Source organism: Falco punctatus, assembly GCF_963210335.1.
Source record: "Falco punctatus genome assembly, chromosome: 1".
NCBI classification, from domain to species: domain Eukaryota; kingdom Metazoa; phylum Chordata; class Aves; order Falconiformes; family Falconidae; genus Falco; species Falco punctatus.
In genome coordinates this window covers 20245528-20266404 of record NC_137580.1, presented here as the reverse complement: position 1 = coordinate 20266404, position 20877 = coordinate 20245528, and the positions used below count along the sequence as shown (strand labels likewise).

Sequence of the window (20877 nt, the reverse complement as noted above, 5' to 3'; positions counted from 1 at the left end):
TACATTTCCTCACTGGCAGGCTGCACACTGTTAGGTTTCTGAGGCAGGGCTTGTCCATGGCTGTGTGTTTCTGCGGCATTTAGCATAGTTGGTACTTCACGTGCTGCTGTAAAACCAATGCAAATGACAAGATAAAGCCATTTGTGTTGAAACCCAAATACCATTTGCATCTCCTAAAAGCTTTTCTATTAATCAGTGTCCCCCATTAGATCAGTGAGGACAGCGATAGTTGTCACTGGTCCTATACTATAGATGGCTATAACAAAATGGAAAAATTATGACTTAGGCTATAGACAAAGTTTCTGTTGTAGCTAAAATTATAGCAGAGTCACTTGTTCTTAGTATTGCATTTAGTCTTTTAAACCACCGGGGAGCTGATTTTTACTCAGTCTGTGCTTTCTGTAGCCATGGGGTTTACACAGCTACTTCTGGCAGCTTATACCGTGTCCTAGGAGAGACAGAAAGAGTTATGTCAACAATGTGGCAGACCTGATATGGTGTCTTTGCTCCCAAATGGATAATGTGAGTGTCTGAAAACAGCACATACCTCACTGGTGACTGCCTGATCTGCTGACCTATGGACTCCAGTGAAGGAAAAACTCAGCCACTCAGGGCTGAAAGCATGTAGCTGGCTCATCCCTGGGCAGGGTCAAGCTCTTGGGATGCCCTGAAGGAGCTCAGCCACAGCCAGTTCTGTAGTATAACAGGTATTAAGTGTCTGAAGGGGACACCGGTATGGGTGTAGGGGGCTCTGTTCATGTCTTTATGCAGTTGGTTAGACACCTGGGGATTTAAAATGCCAGAAGTGCCGTATATAAGTACTCCTGGAAGGCACAGCCAAGCATCAGTGATCTGCTACCTGGGATTTTTCAGTTTACAAATGAGGCATACATTTATTTTGCTAGACTATGAAAATGTGAACTGTGGCTTTCATCCTTCAAAAGCAAAAAGTCTCATATCCAATGAAGGAGGCAAGTACCTGCATGTTAGCTGTTGTGGCACCCCACTTTTAAGGCCTTCAGGGTAGGTTTTAGACCAGGGGAGAATCGAACTGTCTGAGAACAAAGCTGCCAGAAAGAGCATGGGGACGTACATGGGGACGGCGATACGGAAATAAGCACATAATTTTGCTAAACCATTCCAGTTCAGAACAACAACATTAAGGAGACTCTTGATAAGCCTAAAACTCTTTCCAGCTGCTTGCAAGCTACCGGCTGTGCCTGACAATCCTGCTTTCTGGCTGCAAAGTCTGGTCTCTTTTTAGAAATCCAAAGAGAAAACACTTAATTTTTATTTGAGCTTATTGATTTTTTTTAAATTTTATTTATTTCCCAAGTAAAACGGTTGTGTGGAAGCAGAAGTTCGTGTGGTGGTCTCACAGCTACAATAGTAATATGAGCACCCTTGAGGAAATGAAATGTGACACAGCATGGGCCAGCCTGTGAGGACAGCCGAGTGCTTGCAGGCTACAGCCTGGTTTCTTAGTTTGTCCTGAGCTGAACACATACACATCCCCTGCTATTTTCCTCCTTTCCAGACGAGACCAGATGACAGAGGTGCAAAATGGACTGAAAGGCAGAATTTTTGTGTATGTGGTACATGGCCTTTATCTGTCATTTTGTTTTCCTTTGTTAGTGATCTAGAAGAGGGACCTTCTGTGTTTTATAAGAATTTTATGCTACCTGAAGTCATGGGAAACACTGGCATATGGTGATAGTAACAGATACAAGCATATGCAGGAAAGTATCGGGGTAGTGGACTTCTGTACATTTATACAGACTTCAGATTCATTTATACTGTGTGATCTGAATTTGCAGTGGGTGCATTTTGATTATAACTGCCACAATGTATTATATCTTTGACAGCTGACTTTATGGATTTTGTGAGAAAAACCCACTGCTGATTAAATTTGACAGGATTGGATTCTGTATTTACAGGAAAACAGCTACTGCAGGCCCCCCTGAATCACATTTCTTCCTCTGTTCTTACTTTCAGGTCCTGAACACCCAGGACAAATCAGGAAACATTTGCCACTGTATGTTCTTTCAGTGTAAATGAAACCCAACATGTTATTGATAGTCGACCAGATTAGTTCTTTTGATAATTTTACATCTTATATCTATCTGCTCTTTAGGTGTCTTTCAAGCACAAGTTTTATCCTTCCAGCATTTCTGTCCTAGGCAAAATCTTGTTGTTAGTTTATAGGAGATGTATCACAGCTATTCCCTTTAGTTACATACTGGCAGACTCTTAACTTCTTGATCTCTGGCTGTATGCAAATAAAAATACGACCTTGTTTTGTGGCTTCAGAGTAGTTTAGGGACATAAGAGAATACGGAGTTGCATGGAAGGAAAACTAGCAAAAGTAAAAAAAAAACACCGAATCAATTCTCTTGATGGTTTTGATTTTATAGTGAGGTTGAAAGTTGTTAATTTTATATGGATAATATTCAGTTTAACTGATGCATGGGGTTTAATATTACTACTAGGAAAAAAAATTGCCATTGCTGCAATCTTGTAATTCTATTGCTTGTTATAGTATGAATTATTTAGAACAGAAAATGTATAACAAAGGATATAAATATGTGTATATAAACAAAAGGAACAGGAATCAGAATTCTACAATGCTTATAGTTAATAAGGGAAGAAAGTAAATATAAATGGTTCTTAAACTAGTCAGTAAAGTTGAAAGTGAATGCTGCAACTTCTCCAAAGTGCTTTCCAGCCATAGAAACTTGTAGAATGTAGATTTTAACACAGATACAACCCTACTAAGCATAAAGCTGAAACATGCATAGTACTATTGTTTTCATTTGCTTTGGTAGTCCCTGAGGGTTCAGGCTGGTTTTGATTCAGAGTGGCTCAAAGCACCAGGATGGTTTGGTCACTTTATATCTCTGTAGGAAAGCTTCAGATTGAAACAACCTCCCTCAATCATAAATAGAGCTTCTTTCTTTTTTCTCTTTTTTTTTTTTTTTCTCTCAAGATTCTTGCTGTTTCTGAAGAGCTATGCCCATGGATAGTAATATAAAATAATCTCTGAAGTTCTTATTACAAGTTAAAAAAAAAAGGTGAAATGTCTTTCAGTTATGTCTTTGACTATCTGTCAGTTCCTTTAACTCCGGGATCCTTCACATCCACTAGCCAGCATCAGACAAATCTGGTGGAAAGATAACAACTGTGAAATAGTGTGAACATGTCGAAAAACCAAGACCTCCATTGAAAAGAGACACATTGAAAGCTGAGAGTCAAGGTGTCACTGAACGTCTCAGGAAAGGAGAGTACCCACAGCACCCAGGCGGCAGGCAGCTTTACAGCCTGCAGGTGCTGGAGCTCTGAACAGTCCCAGATGGGTGTTAGGCAGGGAGGTCTCTCCTGCGTGGGTTCTTCACTATCTGCAGTGTTAGTATAATTAAATTAAAAATCTGTCAGTCACAAAATACAAACAGAAAAAACACAGCTGGGTTTATTCTGATGCTCCCAGAAGAAATGGCTCTCCTGCTTCAGGTGGGAATCTACCTGCTTTCTTGCTTCTATCCCTCTGCTAAGGTTGAGCTTAAACATTTCTTACCCACTACTTCAAAAAACAGCATGGAGATAGCCTAACTTTCATTTGCCCTCCTATTTTTAGTTTATTTTTTGAAGGAATCAGAGAAACGCCCCTCTGCATGTTGCCCATCACCCTGTCAGCTTCCAGGTCAAGAGTAAAGTTCTTTTCTGGTATCTCTAGTGTTCTGGGCCACATTTCACCATACTGCTTTTCATTTGCGCTCTTACCATTACCACTGCTTGGAAATACCTTACACTCTAGTGCAAAAGCACAATATCCTCTCCTATTCCAATCTCCCTCAGAAAACTCTCCTTCCACAGCATTGAGAAATGCAAGTTAATAGCAATAGAGGAGAGCCATCATCACCTGACCATGCACACTGGTGGTTCTGGTTTATTGCTGTCCTTTTGATCTTACTGTACGCTGCTCACAGACCTGTGCTGCTTATTGAAGGTCCTTGGGACACGGAGCAGGCCTCTGTGCTTTGTACATAGTGTTGTTTCATCTCTCTGGCTGAATGTCTTGACCTTTAAAAGGCAACTCCGAGCCTGTCAAATGTGTTTTATTTAAACAAGAATCTAATTCACAGATAGCAAATTTCTGTAACAGGTCTGAAATTCTCTCTGCGTACTGTTCATGTCAACCCAACTTTGCCCACACAGATGTTTATGAAGCTCAGATAAAGAGCTGTAAAACAGAAGAAAAAGCCTTCAAAAGGATGAGAAAAGTTTTTCTTAGTATCTTCCTTCTTTCTTGTTGACACAACAGGCAATTTGGGTTCAGGTTAATCAGTTTTTGTTCCAAAGATGAGAAAAATATAACCGGTATTTTTCTTCCCCAGAAGAGCTGATTAGTCAGCAAGCTAAGCACAGCACGACAAAATGAAACAATTTAAAGAAAGCCATTAAAGGTAAAAACATTTGTGTAATCAACAACAACGTTCCCTTCAGTGCCGGACATTACAGGCAAGCTGGCTGTGCTGCAGGCCTTGTTGATTTTCACTGACTACAAAGCAGAATAGAAACTTTATATAAACCCTTGGGTGCTAATGCAGGAAGGTGGCTGTATGACCATGTAATCTGAGCTGTATGACCCTGGCAAAGTAGCAGGCTGTAAGCTCGCTGCCTAAAGAAATTATTAAAAAAAAATCAGTGCTGGGAGGATAACTTGCTGTTTTATTAATGTTTATCAGATTAAAGAAGGGAAATAACTGAAGCAATATGAGCAGTGCATAAAAGCAGGGGAGTGAAAGGAAAAAATGCTTTTGAAGTGTGCCATGGCCTCTCTCAGAGAGCCTCTCATCGATCTCCCTTCCAATTCATCCCGTCAAACAGCTGGCATGGTACGTGATCTGCAGGCAGACCAGCAGCATCATTCATACAGCTGTGCTATCTGAGCCCAGATGCTTTCACTTGCACTTGGTAGTTCCTAGCCAGCTTCCAGAGTTTTGGCAGAATCATTCACAGATGTTTGACACACAGGGCTGTAACAGAAATTCATTGAAAAGGGATACAAAGTTAATACACAGAATCATCTTACTGCTGTCTTCATCAGACTCTATAAAAGTCCATCTCTGTGGATCTGGTAGGAAATGGTATATGCACATTGCATTAAAATTCCATCTTGAAAGTTATATATCCCAGAAATAAGGAAAGAAACCCTTTCTGCTTTATTGGTATGTGAGAGTTTTGATGTGCTTGTGAAAGGCACTGCTCTGTCACTGCTAAGGCCAGGGTCCTTATCCACAGAGCACGGTGCATCGCTAGACCTTCAAAGAGCCTTTTAATGTGCCCAAACAGAAACCTAGGTTTCCTTGTCCTAGATGAGTCTCTGCCTGTGCACATCCCTTGGCTCCCTTAAACCACGGCAGTTTTTCAGTACTTTCAATAGTGAAAGTAGTAATGACTTTCTTATGTTAACACCGTCTACTGGAAAGTGACTGAAATAAAATATCTCACTTGTCGCGCACTGTCAGAAAACCTCTAGATGGGTGGTGGGCTTAGTTCCTATTAACTAGAAGATTTCTTTAAAAGAGGAAAGCTTGATGCAGCACATACATGTTTAAGTTTACTTAAGTGCATGTTCTCCGACTAGTTGTGGGTTAACTCATTCGCTACACCTGGCTGCTCTGCAACCTCTGATTCTCTAATTACAGAATCACAGAATCACACAATGGCCGGGGCTGGAAGGGGCCTCTCGAGATCACCCTGTCCAACCCATGCTAAGGCAGGATCTCTTAGAGCAGGTTGCAGAGTCACATCCACGCGGGTTTTGGATGTCTCCAGTGAAGGAGACCCCACAGCCTCTCTGGGCAGCCTGCACCAGTGCTCTGTCACTCTCAAGGTAAAGAAGTTCTTCCTCACATTCAGAAGGAACTTACTGTGTTGCAGTTTGTGCCCATTGCCCCATGTCCTGTCACTTGGCACTACTGAAAAGAGCCCAGCCCTGCTCACCTGAAGCTCACTCTTAAGGTATCGTGTACAATTCATTGCTACTGCTGGGCATCTCAGCAGCCTAGCAGAGGTGTGAGGCTGAAGTACATCATTCTCTACTCAATACCACACATTTGCTATAGTTGACTAAACCTCCACATCAAGAGCCTTTACCCCCAGGGCAGCTCCACAGAACTGCCGCCTCCCTGGTCCTCCTCGGCATTGCTGTCAGTGGTAGGAAAGTTGCTTGGGATTAATGCCAGCGCATGAGAGCGCAGAATTTAGACCAAAGATCTTTCTCATTTTTCCTAAGAGCTAAACTTGTCCCTATAGATGTCATTGGAAACTGAGGTGGCCCTAAGTGTATATTTATAGGAAAAAAGAAAAAAAATTAGCGACAGAAAACAAGTATTTTAACTAGAGAATCTGATTTTCCCCTTTTCACCACATGTTATGCAATGTACGGTGAGCACTGTATTTGCTGGCAAAGGAGAGAAGTCTGGGGAATCTATTCATTTTCCTCCACATTTAAACAAACACTTTCTCATAAGCATGACCAAGAAAGGAAGCAAAAGTACTTAGCAAACTTATAAGTGTTCTAACTCAATGTTTATATTTTTTTCCTGTAAAACATACTGACTGTATTGCTAGCATAGTAGCATTCAGCTCCTGCAGTCTGATGTGGGAGAGGGCTCAGTGAATATTTTTAACCTTGTATGGAAACTTAATTTTGTTTTCAAAATACCTGCAGCTCAGAACAGTCTGAGCCATTCTGAAGCAAAAATTGTGGCCTTCAGAGTTCGTATAACTCCCATACGGTAATCATGTCAGGAGAAAAAAGCTAGCAATGTCCAAAGATAGAACTCTCTCTGAGGAAATCTATCACTTCCTCTAACTTTCTAGTATTTTGTAATGTGATTTTAAGATGGAGGTCTTTTGACCACCAAGGATACTCTTGTAGGAAGATGATTTTTTTCAACCAGATAGCTGTCTTAGATTAACTCCAAATCGCTACATATTGCCACTGCTAGCTAAGGTTTTATAGATTTGCATTTGATTAATAAACCTGTGATTTTACTTACTAATCTGGAAGTTTCTGAAGAGGAACACTAATATTTATGAAATTGTACTCTATTCCCATAAGACTGTATTTTCAGGTATCATGCTACAAGTTCTTACTTTGGGAAATGTAAATCAGATTTTAAATATATGATTGAAAAGATAATTTGGTCTTGAGAAGCAAAAATATTTAAGTTTTGTTTACTTTTTATTCTTATCTCATTCATTTTGAAGATTTCATGCTACAGTTCACTTGTAAGTAAACTTTTATTAGTTAAGGATGAGCTGCAGCTTCCAAATGCAGTCTCCAAAGAAAAAGGAAAACTAATGAAGAACTAATGTTGTATTTTAAGAATACATCTAAAAGATTTGGGTAAAAGATTTTGATTTCTTTCCAGACCTTATAATTCCAATTATCAAAATAAGAATGGCCCTCTTGCCATATAAAGGGTAAGTCATAAACTGCATTGCATGGCAGATCTTGTGTTTTTAGTGAACAGTTATTGTAATTGTGTGCTTTGATTTTCCTCAGGCAAGCCTCACATCTTCTGCAGAGTTGAAACAAAATGGTTTGCTTTTACTTACTAGTTGCCTTGAAATAAATTGAATTGATTGTAATGATGAAAAAAGGAGGAATTGTGAAAGACAGGTATTTTATAGCAAGGAGTGGCTTGTTGTTTCTTATTTCTGTGATAACAGCAGGGTATGATGTGTAGGTTCATGCCCATCATTAACCTCGCCAAATGCAGTAATGCAGTACAAATGTCACAGGCTTAGGATGAGAAATGGCTGCAGTGATGCCTGCTGGATTCATCTTTGCTGTCCACTTCACTGTCATATTCTCATCACTCCTGCAAAACTAAATAAATTCAGAAAGCACAGTCACTATGCCGTGGGTCAAATTCTTCTTTTTACCCTGTACTGTATGTTTTGAGTGACTCATTTCACTAGGGTTTATCTAGAATTATGCTAGTGTAGTGAAAAGTAGAAGCTTATTCAAAAGGAAATTTTGTCCTTTTGGGGAGATTTGTAGCTGAAGTGTTTTTTCCATCAGAACTGTAAGAAAGTGCCGAATCCAGATGATGGTATTGTGTTTATTTCACCTTGGCAATGTTGCTTTAAAGGCTGTTACTATTTTTCTTTACCACATTCAGCTTTTTCTAAAATAACATTTTTACTGCTTGTGTACAACAATAGTTTGCAGAAATGGTCTTCTCTCTGTCTCCAGTTCTGCCGTGGGAATACTTAGTGCTGGCCATCAGTCTGAATCTCTCTGAGGGGCTAATATAGTGGGTGAGCCAGATCCGTCCCATGAGCTCTGCTACCATACAGGAATTACAATGATGTTTGGTAAGAGCTCAGTGTAGATATAGGTTATCTGTATAATCAAATAAAGTAAAGAAGTATCCTCTGGATTCAAGAATATTTGTTCTGATGCTTTAAGGACTGTATTCTCCATAACTCTGTGAGCTTAATTCAGATTTACATTGGTAAAGAGAGGAGATCCAGAAATAACAGGTATAAAAAGCAAACCAACAAAGGGTCCTGACAATTATTTCTTGGCAATTCCAACTTCCCTTTAGAAGCAAACACACATGTTTTTTTCAAAATGACGCAGATGTCTCCGCACATCCATCGCTTGGGAAGACGCAGATGGAGTCATGTTTTGAGAAAAAACAACAGGCAGTCAGTTTGGAGAGGAAAAACAGTCTCTGATACTTTGTGGCTGTTACTTTTTGATAGAGGCATGCACATGCAGTCAGCCCTACCATAACAGAGCGGGGTAGCCCTATGCAAGTGCTTCACCCTGAATCACCACAGCTGCCAGTGCTGGTCTTAGAGTCAGAGTGCACTCTGCTGTGCACGCGTGGGATGGAGGGGGTGTGCAGCGGGCACACGCAGGCTGAGACCTGGCCATCAGCTCTGTCCCGAGAGTTGTGCTGCCGGGATAGTGGGAGGCAATGCTGAGGCATAGCCAGAGATGTGTGATCTAGGGGGTTTAGCATTGGCTGGGAGCACACCGGTGTCGCTCAGCCTGCTCTTCTGTTTGAATTGGCTTCTTCATGGAGAGGAAGAATTTCTATCTCACAATTAATCTATGGCTGTGGTGCAGAGACCAGCAATAAAATTCCTGTGGAAAGATGGGTGGAAAGCTGGAGCCATGAACCAGAGAAAGACAATGAGTACCTTAGCGGCTCAAGTTCTCAGTTCATGAGCCGGGCTTCCCACCATGTAATTGCTTCCCATATACAAGTAGGGTTTCAGTTAGGCTTCTTTCTGATTTTCTGTCATTTTTCTCTAACTGGCTTATTTTTAGTGGCTTGATACAGCAAAGGGTCGGAATCCCTTATCTCCCTTTCTACCACTGTCATGATCTAGGATTATTTTTGTTATAGCTGATTATTTGTTATAACTGATTATTAATTTATTTCAGGACATAAATAAATAAAAAATAGTCCCTGACCAGAATGAACAATAATTTACATTATTTAATTATCTTTGTCTCAGGTTACTTCAGCTGCAAACTGGATATAAAATATTTATTTTAATTTACAAAGGTATTGTGAGCTTTCCTTCATTAACACTTCTAAAAATGTTTGCATAAGAGAGACAAGAGGTCCTATATCATGTCAAAGTATTACTGAGGATAGGATAGGAGAAAGGTGTGGTCAATTCACAATAAATATGTCAGAATCCCATATGGAGAAGTGCACTGAACATAGGCTTGAAACACCAGCCTGGCCAGAAGGTACACTATAAATACATGGGATCTTTGTCATAGGTTACATTTCACTTGCCGTCTACACTAAAGCATTGATCTCTGATTTTGAGTCATTATTTTTCATGTCACCAGTCATTTGACATATAAAAGTATGTTAGTGACTGGAAGTGGAGAAAATTGCCAATTTATTTTATCTAAGAGATCATGTAGGAATCAGCGAACTGTCAAACAGCGGTTTATTCCTGTTGCTAAAGTAAGGAGGATTGCACTGCCTGCTTTGAAACTTCTGGCCAAGACAAAAGTGTACCATCCACCTACAGCCTGTACAGGAAAGAATTCTGTCTCCGTTTGAAATTTCCTGTCATGTAGGTGACACCAGGCAATGCTCAGAGTTGACCAGCTGCAACAAGATAGGGGCTCTCTGCTTTCTTAGCCACAACACTGTCCCCCCACTTTCTCACTGTCACCGAGCCCAGCTCCAAACCTGAAAACATCCAGCAACTGCTCCCACTCGGAAGGTGCCAGGAAGGTGAAAGAGTATATGGGAGATCAAAGAAAGAGATAAAGGTGTTTGGTCTGTAACATTTATAAACAGCAGGAGGAAAGAAGGTGTTACTTCATCACCAGAGTCTCTACCAACGAGTGGATACTATTGCATGTGATCCCTGAAAGACTCCTTAAGACTTTTATCCAACCAAACTGGAAAAAGTCACACACACATGCATGCACATAGGCGTGCACGTACACACACACCAGCCCCGCTAAGTTTTTGCACATTACTGTAAAGTACTCGGTTCTTTGGAAAAGTTCAAATTCCTTTTACCACTGTGAGAATGAAATTGTCACTTTGGAACTTGTCTTCTATTAAAAGGAAAAAACCCTATAATGCTTACCAGGACCTTATTCAGAAAAAGTTTTCTGATTAAAGGAAATGGAATATCTTTAAAATTCTTTTTAGGAGAAAACACCTACTTCAAAGCTCCATGTGGCACAGATTCAGCATGCAATTATATAGCAGTGGCTGCGTGGCAGTGGAGAGTGCTGGTGGGTACTCACAGATATGTTGTTTGGCAGGGTAGAGCAGACAGTGTCTACCTTTGGTTATGTCAGCTCTAACCAATAAAATAATTGCCATTATTTAATAATCTTACTCTGTGATTAAGATTATGGGGAATTGCTGGGAAACAGCTACAGTGGTCAGGCATTTTGCCACATGATAGTCTCATGGGACGCATTGTGGCCTCCTTGTATGTCAGTTAGGTTTCTGCGCTTTAAAAGGGGAGATGGTAAACTCCACTAATACCTTATCAGGGAACAAAATGGGTACAAGTACGTTCATACTGCTTCCTTCAGTGTCCTAAGGGCTCTCTATAGTATGACAGGTCATATTCCTAGTGGAAAAGAAGGCTTGTTACACCTTTGCTTGTCATAACGCTTTCATTGTCCTGAGCAGTGACTTACGTTAAAACGATTTCCCCTGAAAAAGGGGTAGATAATTCACAGCAGAAAGTGATGAGTTGAACTGAAGCATTCAATACTAGTGAAATGGTGAATGATCTGAAATTATTCAGGGGAATAGGCCTTATTACATGCAGTGTTGTAAAGAAGGACACTTTCCTGACTTCTTTCACATCCCAGATGCAGGACTTGTTTCTGTCAGCCAGTCGTTTAGCGAGGCTGCTGAGCTGGGTCCTGTTGTGGCTCCAGCTAACTAGACTGATAAGGTTAATGCCCCCCAGTACAGATTACTTTCTTATCAAGACTTGCCCTTCCTCCAGCAGAGGTTACTGATCCCTAAAATTTGGTGCCACAACTATTCATGAAATTTGTGCTAAACGACATTCATTTACAGGAAAATAAAGCAACTCAGACTACTCTTAGCAATAGTGAAACTAACCCGGATTATTTTGAAATATCTGTATTAAGGGCTTAACTACTTTGATTTATGTCAACGAAAGGAGGTGGTAATCTAGAAGTGTGATCATGACAGAAACCTTTTCATCCAGTTGATTTGCAGCCAAAAGAAGATGTGGTTTCTCCTTATGTCTTCTTTTCTAAGGCTTAAGGTGCTGTTTGTTAGAGAAGTAAGGCTTCTCTGAAACGGAAGATAGCCAGAAAAAAAGAACAATTCAATTTATGATATAATTTACATTTTAATTTAATACTGAGAAGGCATTCTGAGAAGCATGGTAGTAATATAGCTGAGGGAGAGTGAGATCAATAACCTTGCACTAATGTCAGCACTAATAAGGGTCCTGTTTTCAGCAGCTGAGGTAGTGTGGTCAGAACTAGCTCAATTATGTCTGTGCTGCACTACAGTGTGCAGTGCAGATAAAACCAGAAAAACATTGCAGCGTCTGTGTTTGAGGGCTAGCTCTCATGGCAGCAAAATATTTGAGACTCTTCCAGATGTTCTCATGGGGAATTTTCACAAATTCTTATTTGCAACTTGCAAGGAGGTACAAAGCTTTCTTTTAGTGACTTAGAAGAGAGTTTTGAAGAATGACACAAGTACGTGAGTCTCATTTCAAAAGTTGCTACAGTTTTCACGATAATTTAAGAATTGGCATATTCTGTTGTGTAATGCACTGGATTGGAAGTCAGTAGAGCTGGTTTCTAACATTTCATCTCTCGGAGCTTATTTTTCCTCCTACCTCTAGTCTGTTAGGAGCTAACAATGTAAATCTACAAGACAGCCTCATATTAGTGATATTGCACAGTTCTAAATACAGTGGGAATATGTCATTCAGGTTCTCAAGTGCTATAGTAAGACATAATAAGTAATACTAAACATTACCTTGAGAGGTCACTTTTCAGTTTTATGGTGACAATAGAGATGCAAATGTGGAATTCAGCTGTGTGGATGAAGACTTTGGGGGCTTTAAAAATGCTGCTTGTTTTAAAGCTGTGAGCTTTATTCTTTGAAGGTGTGTGTGCATGGATATAATTGGTCAAGTATGTAAAAAAACCTACCAACAGAACTTGCCTCTGTACATATTTAGGGAAAAAGGGAGATTATTTCCATAAATTATAATAAAATGTACAGATTCTATAGAAAATTACAAATGTGGTAAAATGTTGCCTGAAAAATTCAACCAAGCACTGGATACAAATTGACTTTGAATTCCAAGATTCCAAACAAACATATTTTTGCCTCTCTAGATTTATATAAGCTGTTCTGGTTCTCCACTAATTTCCTCTTAGTTCTCAGAGCTGTGTTTATATTTTGTTAATTTGACTTACTTGAGCATCCTTTTCTATCGCTAGTCCCTAAGTTTGATTTCCAAGTTGAGTACTCTTCTGGGGGCACTTAGCACATTAATCCCTTGAGGGATAAATTTGGAAAGTACAGAATCAATTTTTATGGTTAACTGCCTTTAGAATACATTGTAGTAGTGGGTTAAATGATGGATTTCCCAAAGCTTCCTTAAAGAACCATTTACTACTTTAGATGAGGGCACATGCTTTGCTCTCTATTTAGTCAAGTGACAGAAGGAACAGCCGTAGTCAAAAGCCAGAAAAGCAACAGTTATCAAGTCCGATAATTTGAGTATCTTTAAAAATTTACTTCCTAGCACAGCAAAGTATAATTTCATTTTCCTCCAGACATTAAAAATATTAATAAGAAGTCACTATGAGTTATGAACAGTAGAAAGTGTTCAAACCAACTCAACTGAAAATTTCTTTTGGCGAAATTCCAGACATTTAGTTTAGTCTTACAGAAAATATTTTCGGGATGATACTATGCTGCTGTTGCAGTTCCTTTGTTTTAACACCAACAAAGAGAAGCAGAACGAAGGCTGGAGCAGCCATTCTTCTTTGGAGCAGAAGCTGAAAAGATCAAAAAGGACTCTTGATATTATCTTTGAAAAATAAATAGTCTACTGTCTAAGGTCAGGAGTAGTGGGAGGTGAGTTACTTCATAACTAGTTTGGATATATTCCACGGGTTGGTTAAAGAAAAATGATTCTGAAATACACATTTCTGAATCAACAGCAGAGAAAGCACAAATAGCAAATTATTCTAATGAAAGCTTTTGTAGGCAAAGCCTTTCATTATAACTGTTCAAAATGTGGAAACGGGCAAAGTAACAAGTGTAAATACATTTTGTTTTTCCTTTGAAGCAATGCCCAGTGTCACTTGAGCTTCAGTTGTTCAAGTAAGTAGGAATATAGTGATACAAAACCAGATGGTGTTTGCTGTTATTGGATGACAGATGTTCTCTTATCCTTGAGATTATGCAGTTCAGTGTAATGCATTTATAGCTGGGTTATGCAAAATACTGCGCATCCTCAGCTCCCATTAATGCCAGGGCAGCTGGAGGGTCTCAGTACCTCCCAGGAGGTGCCCAGCACTTAGGAGCCAGGGACCTTATTAGCTGAACTCTTCACCTAAACACTTGTTTTTGAGAAGTCTTGATCATCAGTTCCATTGAAATCAGTATTCAGCATCTTTGGTATCACTCTGCAGTGACCCTTTTTAGGCCTGAAATCAAAGACCTTCCCTCCTTTTTGGGAAATTGATCAAATGCCACGGAACTGTGTCTAAAATAGTCACTTGATTGATACAATTATGTGAATGTAGTAATCCCACTAAATGATAACCTCATTGAAACACACAAATATACATTGCACAAAGGTAATAAAGAGAGAGAAGATAATCTTAGTGCTCAGTAGAAAAACCTCAGTAAAAACTAAACTGTTCCAGATGCTGGACAACCTCCCCTTGAACTTAGCACTGCAGTATAAAATTATTGGGGGAGCCCCCTAGCCTGGATCCTAAATGCATCTTGAACATGGCCATCCTAGAATTATCAAAGAGATTTTTTTTCTCCTTCAAAGGAGGTTGCTTTTGAAATGGCAACCAGTATTTTTTAATTTATTAATATGGACCCTGAGATGAGGTTGGCAAATGCATAAAAGTTGAAGTCAGATTTACAGAGCCATCACATGAGTTTATAAAAGGGAAATACAAAAACTGAGTGTGCATACAAATATACTCTTTATACATAATGCTCAAGCAAATGCATCTTGCAAAGTGGGGCTCTGGAGGTCTGCATTTATTAAAGACAGGTACTGAAAATCAGGATCACATTGTGAGAAGCAGCTGTTGAGTTTACTGTTTCCAGATTTTGTGATCTCAGTTTGAGATGAAGGGTTTCTTATTTTCAGGAACAGTGGAGATCTACACCTTCTTTTGACAGCACTTAAGAATTCTGATGGCTTTGGCAATCTGGGTGTTGATCATTCTAATACGATTTGGGCACTCCAAAGGCAGGCACACAATTTTAGTGAATGCTTCTGAAAGTGTCAGTTCTTTTGTATTGTATTAAAGCAGAAAGGCATATTCCAGAATTATGGAATAATTCAGTTATTTTTTTTAGATTAGCAAGATAGACAATCTGATGAGCTAAATATGGGCCAATGTGTATTAAATGCTTTGAAGGTAACCTAGGAGCAAATGAATCTTAAATTTATTTGTGAAAAATTGAATCAAGCAATAGTTGTAAACAAAGTAGCAAACCCCCCAAATTATCATATGAAGGGTTTTAGTGACCTACTTAGATTAGTCAGGACTAAAGAGAAAGATAAGGAATATCAGAGACTTCCAAGAAAACTCAGTAAGTGGATAATGGAACTGAAAATTACATTGATTTGTTGATTAATACAAATAATGTATGTGAAAAAGTGACTTCTGTAATCAGGAATACGTCTAGACTGGCTTCTGACTATTTTGATGGTATATATATAGACTTCAGCACACATATAGGTGAATGTCATCTTACAGCCAGAAAATACTCTGTCTTGGTTACGTGTTGCCACCCTGTCATTTCCAGGCACCGTTTCTCTATAGTGCATGGCTTGTGCCACAAGGAACTGATGCCTCTACTTCTGCTCCTTATTGCAGAGTTTCATCCCATGCCATTTGTATGACCGACAGAGGGAGGTTGCTGTTCTAAGTGCTATTGGAACTGTGACACGTAACACAATGCTTAGGTGCCTTCTCCAGCTGCTAATGCCCTTGCAAGCCACCTACATAGCACTGAGTACTCCTGATCTCCACTGCCACAGCATCCAAACACAGCACACTACGCTCCATGTAAGAAATTCTGTACTGATGAAAATTTCATTAGCATTCATTAGGAGGAATTTCTCTGTGGTCATCACTTAGCGGTTTAAAGTCAGGGAGAAACTAACCTCTTTGTTATTTCAGGGCTGGCTCTGTAGTCCAAATACGATCACCCATTCTTACCTTCTGGATGTTACTGTATACTACAGAATGCCTATAGTTACAGAAAAACTCTAACATGCCCTGGGGGTTCATTTTTCCTTGCCTTAAGAGATTCTAGATTCCTGCTGAACCTCAGCTTTGACCTTCTCTGAACAGAAACAGAAGACAGTGACTTCAAAGTTAATACATTTCCTGGGTAACAGAGTATGTTACCAAGTTTATATTAGCACATACTAAAACATTTTTCAACAGTTAATTCTAGCATTATTTCATGTTATATTTTAGTGCTACAAATATGAGGATTACTTTGTATAAAATTGTAAATTTGATTTCACTTGATGTCTCTCTAATTTTGAAAAGAAGATTTTTCTTTGTAGCTTATGGAATACCTTCATTTGAAAAAAAAATCTCCAAGGAATTGCTACTTTTTAAAAAAGTGAATATCTTATACCAGCTCCCTCTAATTTTTTCTCTTTTTTAAACAATGCTGTATTTTTATGTAAGCAATACACATGCCAGACACTTGCATGAAAAATATGTGTATAGTGCACTTCATTTTTTTCTTGACATAACAACATAAGTTGAAAAAACACAGCCGTTTGTAGGAATTAAGTTATGACATAAAACAGACTTTTTATGTCAATAGGAGGAGACCATTTGCAATTAAAAACAGAATGACGAGGACTGGCTACACAGTTCATGTAAATCTTACGTGAATTGTATAAAAGTATGAAAGTGACTCGCTGCATCCATGTGACAAAGTGCAGAGCATTGTCATTCCAGGACAGATGACACTACAATATGGAGTAGTGTTTCATGAAAGAGGAACCTAAATACTAAATCTAGTAAGCATACAAAAGCTATTGCTTCTGGAAGTCCTGGATGTGCAAATGCCTGGTTACCTCCTGTGACCTGGGAAGGGCAGTACTTACTGGCAGCACACAGTTTCTTGCCCACTGCCTGCAGAGGGAGGAAATCAGTTACTTCAGGACTTCAGCAGGCACTGGTAGGAGTTACAGCACCATGTTGAACAAAACATATTGTCTGCCTGAAATTACAACATAATTTCAGGAGGAGCAGGCTGGCATGAAAGAAGTATTTGAGGGTCAGTCCACTTTAGGCAGTTTGCCAAAAATAATAGATGATGCTTAAAAATTAAATTTGGTTTCCAGATACCTATCAAAATGCATTCCACTTGGCAGCTTGACAGAACAGTCAATTTTTACAATTATATGCCATTAAAATCAGGGGTCGCATAAAGTGTGACTGTCCAAACATTAGACTAATTATTACTACCGGCTGTCTGTAAAAGGCTTTGTTCCCTGTCAAGAGCCTTGATGCTTTAGCACAAATACTGTAATTCTCTTCCCCTACTGTCCCTCTCTTCCTCCACCCCAATCCACACACGAAGTGGCTTTTAAATAAGACTCTTCACACTGTGTCATAAATATTAATGACATGAAACTCAGGGCTTGGCACTTTTCATTAATGGCCCTCTTCATCACTGTTTCACACCTGGACTTCAGCCAAGCCCCTATGTAACTGGCTGACATTTTTAAAAAACAATGTTCACATTGAAGTGAAAGAAAATACCGAGTTAATTTTTCACAAATTAAAATTGTTGGCAAACCCTCTTTCCACATTGTGTGCCTGGGATGTCATTTGGCATGACTTCTTGAACAATGCCCATGTTGGCTTGGCATGGTTTGACACGTAATTACAGTTTATGCCTTTCAGCTACTCCCTACAATACCTCCAAACAAGCTGTGGATGGAAATTTGGTATAACACTTGGGCTGCTTTTGAAAAAATTAATACATTTTTCCCTACACTCCAACTTTTCTAATCATCTCCACAGAAGGATTAATGGCACTGTTCGTAATACAAGAAAATTTCTTTCTTTGTTTCTGTGGTCACTTGCATCATTTCTGTCCTTTCGGATTGAGCTGTACCAATTATTTGAAGTTGCAAATTAAACAACAAATGATGTTTTGGAGATATTTGTGACAGTGTTCAAGATTAAATTTTCTGTTTTCTATCTGACTGAATGAGATATATACAGCTTATTCTAGTGAAAAACACTGACGGCTCAATCGTACAAGATAATGAGCTTTCTGAACAAGCTGCCAGATACTGACACACTTCCTTAAACAGCAAGTATGTGTTTGGCTCTTCATGCCCTTATTGTTTATCTGAATAAGACCACAATGTTCGTGTCTCATAGGCTTGAGACTTGAAGCTTCTAGATTGTCACTGAGAAGCTGACGTTTCAGTAAAACAATTGGCTTGAATGAGAACAGTATTAATTTGTCTTTTGCCTTTAGTAGAAAGTGAAAGCAGAAGGTAGAGAAGCAGAAACATGTACTGGGCTCGTCGAAATAAAAGGTATTTTGCAGTGTGGTGTATGTCATGACCTTTAGTGCTTTGAATTAAGCAGGATATAAAGCAACTAGAGACTGTAGGATTATAGGGATGGAAGGAACATGAAGTCACCTAATCCAAGGCACAGGCAACAGGCTTTGGGTCCTTCATGACAGGCACTTGTCAGCCTTCATTGAAATCCTCAGTAGGAACTCACAAACCCTCAGTCAAACTCTTCTGCTCTTCATGGCCTTTTCATTATAAAATGTTTCTGAAGAGGTAATCTGAATTTTCTTGCTTGAATTTTAGCCTGTTACTTCTGTAGACACATAAAGTAGCCTGCTACGTGTCTGAAAGTGTTATCATGCCTTCCATTGGTCTTTTAGGTTAAAAATCCCATTTATCCAATATTTTACCATAATTAATATTTTATAGAGCATTTATCATTTTTATTGGTATCTTTGGGACTGTCTCTGACCGGTTCATAAATGTCTTGTAATGTGGTGTAAGCCTTATCAGTGCGGAGTAGAGCAAAAGGGTTACCCCGCAAACTCGCATGCTATCTGCATTCCAGGCTGACATTTCTGTGTTAGCAGCAGCATGTTGTTGTTAACTCATGTCCGGTCTGTGGTCAACTATAATTTCTATACCTTTTCCTATCAGTATTTCTTCCACCTCAGCTCTTCCCCGTTTTGACTCTGTGCTGGTTACATTCCTGAGTGTGGTGTTTGCACTTCTACAAATTGAAAAATATCTGAAGTTTTCCATTCATATCTCCAGTTTATCACAACCATACTGAATCCTATTCTTGTCCTCCAAAGTACTTACAATGTACCAGACTTCATTTTTCTCTAAATCTCATGAACCTGTTCTGTGATCTGCTATTTGGGTCAGTAGTGAAAATGTTGACTAGTACTGGACACAGGACAGACCCCAGTGGAAAATCTATTTGATACATTCTTCCATTTTGGTAAGGAGCCCAACTATTCAGCTTTGCATTCACATTTGAGATCCTTTTTCCCTAAACGGCTTATGATGAGTGATGTGATCGCATGAGACGGTATTGTAGACATAACACTAATGAATGCTAAATAAGATCGATACTTTTATTTTCCTCTTTTGAGGGATAAAGAAAGTCTTCAGCAAAGCATTCAAATCTGTTCTGACTTAATTTTAAGGTGTGTTTTTTTAAACTGAAACTGCAACTGTAGCATCATTAAAGGCTATGTATCTCCTCAAGAGCTTTATTTCTCAAGAATACAATTCTGAAAAATTTGGCTTGTTGTGCAGTTACCAGAGTAACCTTTCAAAGCACACATTAAAGATTACGTATTTTGTATGGCTTTTTTCTTCTTCAGGATGTAGAATTAAAATATCAGGATATATTCTTTCGATCTGAATGCTCTTGATGTACTTGCTCTAAGTCTGCACATTTTAAAAGTTTGCATAATTTAATGGCTATGTACCAATTTCTCTCTACTATATGAAGAGAAACTCATGACTTATTTCAAATTCATATAATTATTGGAGTTCTAGAAACTTTGAGCATTTGGTGACTGGATTTCATCTACTCTGAAGTCTCCAGACATTCAGTAATCTCAAAATCAGTGTGAGAATGCTTGGATCCAGGATGCAATTTTTATTAAGATCTCAAAGTTCTGAAAATTTACAGGTGTTTGCATTTGGTATTTTGGTTTGCCCTGTGTTACTTACATCTTTATTTTAATATGTGAAGTGTTTTGTTTGTTTGTTTGTTTGTTTAAAAAATGCTGTTATGTAGGGGTGTTTATCAGGTGTATCCCCAACTGTATACAAAACATTAATGGACCAGTCCAAAACTGATCGTGGAATGGGCTGTGATGTCCTGCTGTTGTTTGAGGCCCTGAAGTATTTTATAAATGCTTACTTTTTATTTATAGTTGTACTCAGAAATATGGAACGCTTTGATTCTTAATTTAGAACATTCATACCATGTTTCAAATCCAGAAAATAAAGACCAAGCACCTAGTTTACGACTCGGAAAGACTGTTTTATATCATTGCTGTCAGCATTGTATATTTTCTATACAACAGTAGTCAAAGTGTGAAGTAGAGTGTTCTGTAGTCTGAAAGAACCATTATGGTACTCAGTTTTTTTCTAAGCAGAGGAAGTGGACAATTGTCTAGCTGAAATAAAAAACACAAGGAAAAACCTATGGTATCTGTTTTTAGGATATTATGGAATAACAGTGAAACAAAGTTTGACTTGTAAGGAAATTGCCACTTTTGGATGATAGAGGTAACTGTTGCCTGGAAATGATGTGAGTGCAGAAAACAAAATGTTGGTAAGGATGTGTGACACATGATGCTATGGCAGAAGCCACAAATAGTGGCCAAATGCAGATATTCCACTACAAAGGGATCACAGCACCCTTCATTTTCATGGCGCTTAGTTTCCTGAAACCCTAAACCCTTTCTAAGCGTTAATTAGTCCACTTTATAATGCTCCCTTTAGGGGCGTAATACTACCTTTCAAACCTTTTTC

The 20877-nt window shown here is 39.0% G+C and overlaps 1 protein-coding gene across 3 annotated transcripts in view; it reads right to left on the bottom strand.

Moving 5' to 3' along the window:
• The window catches only part of PDE5A (phosphodiesterase 5A), a 143895-nt gene that overhangs the window by 75136 nt on the left and 47882 nt on the right, over positions 1–20877 (bottom strand). For 2 of the 3 annotated variants that reach the window (XM_080373561.1, XM_080373562.1), the window contains exon 1: positions 4–20664. In XM_080373561.1, coding sequence (XP_080229687.1) covers positions 4–170 — 167 coding nt within the window. In that variant the 5' untranslated portion in view covers positions 171–20664. Of the gene's footprint in view, positions 1–3; positions 20665–20877 lie in introns of those variants that run through there. The other variant, XM_080373565.1, reaches the window with a different exon arrangement.